A 10,996-nucleotide genomic window follows, 5' to 3' on the forward strand; every position below is an offset into this window, starting at 1 on the left:
ATAAAATTGATAGTCATTGCTGTTGTAGAAAAGATCCTCTAAAGGGGAGACACCTAAAGTCAAACCGTCATCTCTCTGCTGAACGGAAGTTCTGACCTGAGCTCTCACGGTCTCGTACCTAACCCCTTTACAGATATCATCTGTGGTATACTCACCTGTAAGACTGAATATTGGGATCTGGATACGGGAGTATATTCAAGTAGTGGGACACACGAATAAGTTTAAAGTGCTTAAGACATTAATATCGTATCTCGAAACAGTTGAACTTTGTGTGAAAATTTAAGTGGACCGATATACTGACAATCTAAGTGAATTGTTTAGAACTTAAAATGAAATGAAGCTTAACGGTGTTGGTGATATGTCTCAAAAACTGATATGATACACAAACTCACAAAAAATATTGTCTGTAAATATTTCTTTACTGCATTTCTTTACGATTAAAAAATTCAAAAAGATTTAGTGTGCTTTAGCATAACTTTTGAAAAAAACCAAAAAGATTTTCGACAACTGGTGTTGAAAAGCTGATTTTCAAAGTTCCGAGTGCTAAACATGATGACATTTAATTGAAAGGGAGTCTATGTTTGAAAATTAAATGTGTTAATCATTTTTACAAGTGGTTCATCAAGATTATGGAGTTAATTTTGAGGGGGAGTCTGAGTTAGTGCATACATCTATATTTTAAATGTGTGAGATTTACTTTGAGGTAGAGTTTGTGCAGATAACCTGAGCTGGATGAGAGCCAGGGCATGATCTTGGAACAACATTAGTAGAGCCAGGCTGATTAATCCTGAGAAGCTTATGTTTAGAGGGCCACGATACCTGAGGATTTTGTGAATAGAGCATGAGCCAGGTTTCGATTTTGTAGACAAAGGTTGAGCCAGGCAACGATCTTGAACTTGTGAAAGCCAGATTACGATCCTGAAACAGATGATGCTGATGAACTTAAGGAATGCCAGCACATTGTTGGGGGGAGTCTGAAGACATGCAAGAGAAGATAGAAAGAGTGAAGCCCAGAGACTGTTCAAGACTGAAGTTGCAAAGACTCGACACTGTAAGACTCGTCAACATCTGAGGGGGAGTCTGTTAGTGCATGCATCTGTTGACTTCGTCTTGTATCGAGTCTTAGACTAGATAGGATAGATCAGGGCACGTTATACGAGAAAATAGGATGATTTAGTGTGTTTATGGTCTGATTCCGCTTGAGAGGGCTATTCCGCTTGAAATGACTTTGGTCATTTTCAAGCGGAATCACAATGTTTGATATTTCGCTTGAACCGATTTCAAGCGGAACCACAATGTTTGATATTTCGCTTGAACCGATTTCAAGCGGAACCATGAGCCCTATATAAAGCATGTTCGAGCGAAATCAGTGAATAGTTGTGAAGGTTTCTAAATTCCATACCGAGGTGCTGCCGGTGTGACGTTTGATTGTAATCAGTGTTATATCAATCAAATCAGTGTTTAAAGTGAAGAACAAGCTGTGTCTAAGTCAGTTTCTTGTTTTCCGCACCTGAAACTGATCAAAACTTCTCTGAACGACTTGTTCGGGTCATTTACACGATCCCACAGTTATACAAAATCTTACCGATTTATATCTTCAATTTCGATCAAAAAGACTTGTTTTATGATATACGAAAGCTTTCTTTCTATATTATAAATATCCAATTATGAAGATTAACTAATCATCCAAAATCAATATCAAGAAATAACACAAGATTAACCAATAAAATAAAACTTACTTGTAAGATATTCTGAATGAATATACTTCGAAGAAACGACGAAAAATCACTCGTGGGAGCTTCAGTGGCTACAACTTCATGGATATGGATTGGTAGAACGATAAAATCATGGAAGGTGATTAGGGTTTAGGCGAGAGCATTTTCGTGCTGATAACGTGTTGTAAAACAACAAGCCTAATAGCTAGACAATATGAGAAAGATACGTAAGAAAGATCTTATATTATTCATGACGTGTTCATATAATAAATACAATAGAGTATATAGAGGGTATTAATAACCAAATATCAATCTATTTATAACACTATTTTTATCTTCTTTATCTTCATAGAGAGTATATTATTTAAACAATTGAAAACGTTGCACAATCTACAAAATTGGTATATGATATATCCAAGAATGAATATTTTTTTAATTATGAGTTTGGAATATATAGATAGGGATGTTTTTAATATTTAAAATTCCATATATCTCCTATCTGTACTATATACACATAATAACAACACTATGTGTCTATATATATACAAGCCACCCTTGAGGCTCATATTCATCTTACCAACCCACCATCTCTTGAAGAATCGCCACGTGAATCTTTTCCCTTTACAGATCCACATTCAGACTCATCCCATTTTGGATATACAATATATTACAAATTTACAATACCCATTTAACAATTTTTATTTTTTTGCTTTATACTCCCTTTTGATTTCCTATTATTTAAAAGATTTTGGGGTTTTGGTGGTCATGGAGTTTGCATCAATGGCAGCCATTACAAACATATGCAATGTGTTCTTTTTTCTTTGGCTATTCATCTGGGGTCTTGCAGACATTTTAAAGAATAAAAGAAGGGGTGACACTGAAACTGAAACTGAAAAAGCAAGATTCTTTACAACTTTTGAGATGATTACTGTTATCTCCAGTTTTGTAATCACAGTTTGCCACATGGGTTTTGTTGCATACAAGATGTTGAAGCATGATGAGGTTGTATGTTATGAGGATATAATCATGACATCAGCATGGTGTTTAGCAACTGTTGTTACTGTGTATTCATGGGCTAATAATAAGACATATGGTCAGGTTGCTAAATGGCCTATTGTTCTTGTTCTGTTTTGGTGTTTTTCAGTGGTTGTTGATTTAGTTGTGGTGGGTTTGATCATGTTAAACTATTTCGAATCGGAAAACACGAATGTTTTTGGGTCTGTATCGAATGTTATCGACATGGGTACTTTACCATTCTTGATTGTTTTGGGTTATAATGGTGTTGGTTATTGTGTTACCAAAAGGCATAAAGAAGAGTTGGATGAACCATTGCTCCAAGAAAGTGTTGCAGAGAATACTGATGCTTTTACAAATGCTGGAATATGGAAAAGGGTTACTTTTAATTGGCTCAACCCGCTTTTCGAAACGGGTCGGGCTCAAAAACTTGAGTTTGTTCATGTTCCTTCGATTCCTGAATCGGAAACTGCTGACGAAGCTGCACTTTTGTTGGAAGAGTCGATTCAGAAACAAAAGACGAGAAGCTCGGTATTGCCTAAAGCCATACTTAATGCTGTAAGAACATCTTTAGCGATCAATGCGGTTTTCGCAGGTAAATTCTTGCCGTTTTTATCATATTCATTCAGTTTTTTGAATTTGAATTCAGTTTCTACTTTGTAGTTAGAAGTTTAGTGGTAGTAGATTATGGTGTGTGTGTGGGGGGGGGGGGGGGTGGATGTGTGGTTTGAAAGTGCCAATTATGCCTAATAGAATATAGTGTTTGGATGTGTGGTAATCAAGTAATCTAGTTTGTTGATGTTGAGAGGCTGACAAATAGTAAACAAAATAAGGGTTGTTAGCTCATTTAACTCTTTACCATTTGATCATTAGGGGGCGTTTGGGAGCGCGTATCGAAACTTGTAAGCAGTTTGAAGCTGTTTATTTCAAAAATAATAAGCGAATAAGTATATTTTTAATTCGATACCAAACACACCCTTAAGTTTGTTGTAACTAGTGTTATTGATTATTGAATTTTTAAAGAATAAAATAATCATTAGGAACCAATCAACCATATCCAAACATTAACCACAAAGCTATTAACCTTTATCATTAATACTAATCATTATAATTAGCATCAAGATTATACAAAAAGCCAAAACCAAACCTGTTCTTTACAGCCATATATGGTCCAAGACCCATCACAAACACACAAAACATATAAGACAACAATAAAGTTGAAGCTATTGCCAGCACATGCAGGAAGAGGGTGGTATATTTGTAATTTTATATACTATTTTTGTTTGCTTATATCAAATGAGTCTTTAATCATCATACTTATAGTTTTCTTGTAAATTAATAATAAAATAAAGTATGATACTTTGCTAGAGTTAGGGATCCTAATCATGTGAAAATGTCTAAAGTTGCATGATTTGATGTAATTTAGTCACTTTTTATATTCATCACTTTCAGTAGTTACTTTACTATAAAACCACAAGCAGAATGTTTTTTTTTTATATTTTCTTTTCATTTTTTGGTAAAGCATATCTGCATATGCCATGTGAAAAGAACATGTGTTGTACATAAGGTATCTATTTTATGTAAAGTTAAAAAGGAGTGGGGAAAGTTAGGGTAAACAAATAGACCGAAGTTCAAAATTTTAATGTCTGCAAACTTAAAAAAAAAAAAAAAAAAAGCCGCCTAATTAAAACGGTAGTCTAATTCATTTTCACCTTCCCATTTGATTACGGCGGATCAAGTGGGACCCGCATAACGACGGCCATTTAGTGTATCTGTGTATGTGGTTATTAATTATTACTAAACTGCATAACTAGAATTTTAGTTCAATTCATTTTCACCTTTGGAATTTTCTGAAGATGTCGTAGTGGGTCCCATTTGATTACGACGGATCATGTGGGATCCGTGTAACGACGATCATCTGGTGTATGTGGTTATTGATTATTAGTACTAAATTGCTTAACTAGAATTTTTTAATCTGATTCTTTTTCATCTTTGAAATTTCCACAAGATGCCGTAGTGGGTCCCATTTGATTACGAACAGATCACATGGGACCCGCATAACGACGATCATCTATGTGGTTATTAATTATTACTAAATGCGTAACTAGAATTTTAGTCTAATTCATTTTCACCTTTGGAGTTTTCTGAAGATGTTGTAGTGGGTCCCATTTGGTTGAAAGAAGGATCAAGTGGGACCCACTTAAAGTAGACCATTCGGTGCATGTGGTTATCACCGAACGTCTAAACATGCATAACTAATTAGTTTAAACTAATTTTAACTGTTTCTTTTTGGTAATTTTAGGAGTCAACACACTAGCATCATACATGGGACCGATTCTGATCACAAGTTTTGTGAATTACTTATCGGAAGACAGTAGCGATTCGAACTATAAAAAGGGTTTGATTCTCTCATTCATTTTCTTCTTGGCGAAAACCGTTGAATCATTGTCTCAACGACAATGGTATTTCGGTGCTCAGCGTATTGGCATACGTATACGTGCAGCCCTCATGGTACTAATATACAAGAAATCTTTATCAATCAAATATGGTACCACAAGCAATGGCAAAATCATAAATTTGATCAACGTAGATGTCGAGAAAATAAGCGAGTTTTTCTGGCATATTCACGGAATCTGGTTACTCCCGGTTCAAGTTCTTCTTGCTTTGATCATATTATACACAAATCTCGGTTTCTTCCCGTCAATGGCTGCACTTGTTTCCACGGTTTTAGTCATTATCAGCAACACGCCGTTAGCAAACATGCAGAAAGACTACCAAACAAAAGTTATGGAATCTAAAGACTCGAGGATCAAAGCTACTTCGGAGATCTTGAAAAGCATGCGGGTTTTGAAACTGCATTCGTGGGAATCGAATTTTAAGCAAAAGCTGATTGATTTACGCGAAAAAGAGCAAAACTGGCTCAAGAAGTATTTGTATATGTGCTCGGCGATTGCTTTCCTGTTTTGGACGTCACCTACGTTAGTGTCGGTTTCGACTTTTAGCGTTTGTATCTTCTTGAGGACCCCGTTAACCCCGGGTGTCGTTCTTTCGACGTTGGCTACTTTTAGAATCTTGCAGGATCCGATTTATAATCTACCCGAGCTCGTTTCGATGGTGTCCCAAACAAAAGTTTCACTTGATCGGATCAAAGATTTTATAACGGATCAAGATTCCAAACAGTTGGTAGAATCTCAACCATTTAACGGGTCGGATATAGCTATTGAAGTAGAGCCTGGAGAGTATTTGTGGGATACAAATGATTCAGATCAAAGACAGCCCACTATCAAGATATCCGAAAAAATGAAAATCCGAAAAGGGTATAAAGTGGCGATCTGTGGGTCCGTTGGAGCGGGGAAATCGAGCTTATTGTGTAGCATTTTAGGTGAAATCCCTAGGGTCTCAGGCGGGCGGATTAAAGTGTTCGGGTCGAAAGCGTTTGTACCACAAAGTGCTTGGATTCAAACGGGAACGATTAGGGATAATATTTTATTCGGTAAAGAAATGAATAAAAGGTTTTACGATGAAGTTGTTGACGGGTGTAGTTTGGAGCGGGATTTTGAGACGTTGGCTGACGGTGATGTAAGCGTGGTGGGCGAACGAGGGTTGAATTTGAGTGGGGGACAAAAACAACGGATTCAGTTAGCGAGAGCATTGTATAGTGATTCGGATGTTTATGTTCTTGATGACCCGTTTAGTGCGGTTGATGCTCATACAGGAGCTCATATGTTTAAGGTACAAGATTCGTTGAACTATTTATTCACTTTTATCTTCCGTTTAGTGCGGTTGATGCTCATATGGTTGAATATGTAGGTTTTATGCATTTTGAACACAGTTTTGATGATTTTTGACCCGTTTGACTTGTTCCGTGCATATAAACCAATTATTTTGACCCGTTTGACTTGTTCCGCGCATATAAACCAATTTGAATCTTCCTTTTGCAGAAATGTTTGTTAAATCTGCTAGACAAGAAGACTGTTGTATACGTAACACATCAACTGGAGTTCTTAAGTGCATCAGACTTGATTCTGGTAATTCCATCACTATTTCATACTCTAAATTCATCTTTTTAGTGCGTGTTTTCATGCATGCGTGTGTTTGATCACAGGTAATCAAGGATGGCGGCATCGTCCAATCTGGCAAATACAACGACCTGATCGCAGATCCTACAAATGAATTCGCACGGCAAATAGCCGCTCATTCCAAATCTCTAAACCAGGTAAACCCAACACCTGACTCCAAAACCTTAACCCAATTCCCCCAATCTACCGACAGTTCACACCTGGTGACGTCACTCGAGCCATCTAGAACCAAAGGTGGATCATCCGCAACAGTAATGCCTCAAGAAGAATCCCAATCGGGTCGGGTTAAATTCAATGTTTACTCATCATTTATCACATCAGCATATAAAGGGGCTCTGGTTCCGGTGATTTTGATCTGTCACTCCCTCTTTTTAGCATTGCAAATGGGTAGTAATTACTGGATGGCGTGGGCCACGGAGGATGCGGGTCGGGCTAGCAGCAAAGTGCTAGTTGGAGTTTTTGTGATTTTGTCAGGTGGAAGCTCGGTTTTCATTTTGGGCCGGGCTATTTTGTTGTCTACTATTGCTATTGAGACGGGTCAAAATCTCTTCTTGCAAATGTTAAATTCGGTTTTTCATGCACCGGTTTCCTTCTTTGACACTACTCCTTCGAGCCGGATTCTCAACCGGGTTGGTTTTCTATCCTTTCATTTTTGGTTGTTTCATAAGTCTTTCATATTAAGCATGTTTTGTACCCACACTAATTATTCATAAAAGATAAGAACGAACAAAAAAATGTATATGGGTCAGCCCAGCCCGGATCAACCTGGCCCGACCCAAACTCATTTAATATGTTATCGAAGCTACCTAAAACAAGCTTGCCACTTCTAGTTTCCTTTTAACTAACTTTTGAACACGAATTCATAAAGAGTAAAGTACACGGATGGTCCCTGTGGTTTACCAAAATTTTTATTTGGTCCCTAGCTTTCCAAAAGTACACAGATGGTCCCTGTAGTTTGCACTTTGTAACGCATTTAGTTCCCAACCAACAAATCTAAAGGTTTTAGCATGTCCAAGTTACTAAGTTAGGGACTAAATGCGTTACAAAGTGCAAACCACAGGGACCATCCATGTACTTTTGGAAAAGCTGGGGACTAAATATGTTACAAAGTGCAAACCATAGGGACCATCTGTGTATTTTTGGAAAGCTAGGGACCAAATAAAAAATTTGGTAAACCACAGGGACCATCCGTGTACTTTACTCATTCATAAAGTAATCTCATCAAAATTGCCACCTCATAGTAATCAAAATGTTAATCTTTGAATTGTATAAATCAATAGACTTTTGATGACTTTCAACCCACTTAATCATTTTAACCCGTTCTCCTAGAAAATTTTCTATTTGACCCGTTTAAGATAAAACACAACGTAAACGGACCCATTCACAAATAAATAAGTCGAAACTATCACCTTTACTAGAACTTGATCAATTTGCTTTATCTGATTTTATCAATTCATATCTTGCAGTGTTCAACGGATCAAAGCACGGTGGATGTCGATGTCCCTTACAGATTAGCAGGACTAGTTTTTGCGATATTACAACTTCTAAGCATAATTTTGCTAATGTCACACGTTGCGTGGCCAATCTTCATACTCTGTATGATCATCATTGCTATATCCATATGGTATCAGGTAAGATCAAAACACGAATTATGAATTTCTAAAACAATTTTATGTCAAATAAAGCTAATTTGTTTATATATATTTTAGGCTTACTACATTACTACAGCAAGGGAACTAGCAAGGATGATCGGGATTCAAAAGTCACCGATTCAGCATCATTTTTCGGAATCGATTTCGGGGGCATCAACAATCCGTTGTTTTAATCAAGAAATCCGGTTCTTGAGTAAATGCTTTAGGGTTATTGATGACTATTCTCGGGTTACTTTTCACAACACTGCAACAATGGAGTGGCTTTGTGTTCGGATTAACTTTCTATTTAATCTTGTGTTTTTCATCCTCCTAGTCGTCTTGGTTCACTTGCCTCGGGCCTCCATCGACCCTAGTAAGATTCTTGACTAAAACTTGCAAAACATATGGGTTGGACGGATTGGGTTATGGGTCAAAAACACGTAACTTTTGTATGGGTCGGGTCAACCTGAAACACCTTTTGTCCAGTTTTTAAATAATTAGCAATGTGAAATATGATTACAAATACACATAATTATAAAATTTTAATTATTAATCTAGTTTTTCCAAATCAATTTTATTAATAACTAGGTGTTAAATATGATTACAAAATTTGTATTATTTCAGTAATATATAATTAGTAGTGAAAGTTTTAAATACAAATGGGTATTAACGTGCGACAGTACGAAGTGACCAAAATAACTTGCGTAATTATGTGTATAACATGCGTAATTAGGGTTAAACCAACCTATGCGTAATTTGAGTTTCAACCATGCGTGATTTTCATGTTTGATGGGATGCGAGATTTGAATTTTATAACGTGCGTAATTATGTATATAACATGAATAATTTCGAATTGTGGACTTCCTACACTTGATCGCACCCGCCCCTAAATAACTATATGATATAAGAGGCTTTTTTCATTAAAAACTTGGGTGACTATCAACCTGTTTTTCTCATTTAGCCCGTTTCCGTCAAAGCTATTCTTTTACTTTACCACTCTCGTGACTTCCAACCCGTTTGATCCGTTTCACCTTTTTTGTACACGTTTAACCCCTTACGGAACAATCACAGGTTTAGCCGGGCTAGCAGTTACATACGGATTAAGCCTAAACGTATTACAAGCATGGGTCATATGGAACCTCTGCAACGTAGAAAACAAGATGATCTCAGTCGAAAGAATTCTCCAGTTCGCAAGCATTCCAAGCGAAGCCCCTGCAGTTATTGAAAATCACAAACCCGACCCTAACTGGCCAACCATAGGCCAAATCGAGCTCAAAGATCTACACGTTCGATACCATCCTGCTCTACCAACAGTTCTGAGAGGTATCACTTGTACTTTTCCGGGCCAAAAGAAAATCGGGGTTGTGGGAAGAACCGGGAGTGGGAAGTCAACCCTGATCCAGGCTCTATTCCGAGTGGTTGAGCCCACAAAGGGTCAAATCCTGATCGACGGGCTTGATATATCCAAAATCGGGTTACATGATCTGCGGTCTAAGTTGGGGATCATCCCACAAGATCCAACTTTGTTTCAAGGAACCATGAGATTTAATCTTGACCCTTTAGAACAACATTCGGATCATGAAATATGGGAAGTACTCAACAAATGTCGGCTTGCGGATATAGTACGTCAAGATAAACGTCTTCTTGATACACCAGGTAATGTGGTTTTTATGACTTGAAACTAGAGAATTTTTTGATGCTTGTAAACTGAAGTTTTGGAAAAATATATGTAGTTGCGGAAGACGGCGAAAACTGGAGTGTTGGACAACGACAGCTGGTGTGCTTAGCGCGTGCGTTGCTACAGAAACGCAAAATCCTAGTTCTAGATGAGGCAACTGCTTCGATTGATACAGAAACGGATAACGTGATGCAGAAAACGATACGGGAAGAAACAAGCAGATGCACGGTTATAACCATAGCTCATCGGATTCCCACGATTGTTGATAGTGATCTAGTTCTCGTTCTTGATCAAGGTAGGTAACAGATTTAATTCATTTAACGTCTGTTAACCGTTACATTTTGCTTTAGAACCTCCTTAATTTCATCGGTTATACAGGGAAAGTTGCCGAGTATGATTCTCCGACGCGGTTGCAAAGCGATGGTTCGTCGGCGTTTTCAAAGTTGGTGAATGAATTCTTGAGGAGATCGTTATAAGGCTGGAGGGTGTGGGCTAACTTATATAGTTGGTTAGGTTTTAGATATGAGTGTACAGTGCATGGCTTAAAAAGCAAAGATTTTAGGAGTTAAGTTTTTTAACTACAGAGCTTGCTTGACTTTATTAAATCAAACAGTTTCACGTAGAAAACATATTGTTAACATTTAAACCAAATAAAGTTTCAGGTAGATGAGCAAATTAACTTTTAAAAAAATGAAACAACGCAAATTATCTCTAGATCAAGTGGTGTAAGGCTTGCATTTCTCTTGAGAGATGCAAGTTCAACTCTCACTTGGTGCAGAGTGAGGCATTTGTGGACAATGATAGGAGACCCAGGGAAACCTGGGTTCGATCCTTGAACCAAACGGGTTTTACCGGTATTTTCACAGTCGTGCTTACAGG

At 37.3% G+C, this 10,996-nt stretch overlaps 1 protein-coding gene across 1 annotated transcript; it reads left to right on the top strand.

Moving 5' to 3' along the window:
* The first annotated feature begins 2,274 nt into the window (after nucleotides 1–2,274).
* Nucleotides 2,275–10,782, top strand: LOC110895112 (putative ABC transporter C family member 15). Its single transcript, XM_022142396.2, has 9 exons — nucleotides 2,275–3,324; nucleotides 5,032–6,461; nucleotides 6,671–6,757; nucleotides 6,835–7,437; nucleotides 8,275–8,439; nucleotides 8,518–8,812; nucleotides 9,511–10,095; nucleotides 10,173–10,412; nucleotides 10,496–10,782. Exons 1-9 carry the CDS (start codon nucleotides 2,481–2,483, stop codon nucleotides 10,591–10,593), a joined length of 4,347 nt encoding a protein of 1,448 aa, XP_021998088.1. The 5' UTR covers nucleotides 2,275–2,480; the 3' UTR covers nucleotides 10,594–10,782.
* Nucleotides 10,783–10,996: the final 214 nt, after the last annotated feature.

The sequence above is a fragment of the Helianthus annuus genome, chromosome 12, assembly GCF_002127325.2.
Source record: "Helianthus annuus cultivar XRQ/B chromosome 12, HanXRQr2.0-SUNRISE, whole genome shotgun sequence".
In the NCBI taxonomy this organism is placed as follows: Eukaryota; Viridiplantae; Streptophyta; class Magnoliopsida; order Asterales; family Asteraceae; genus Helianthus; species Helianthus annuus.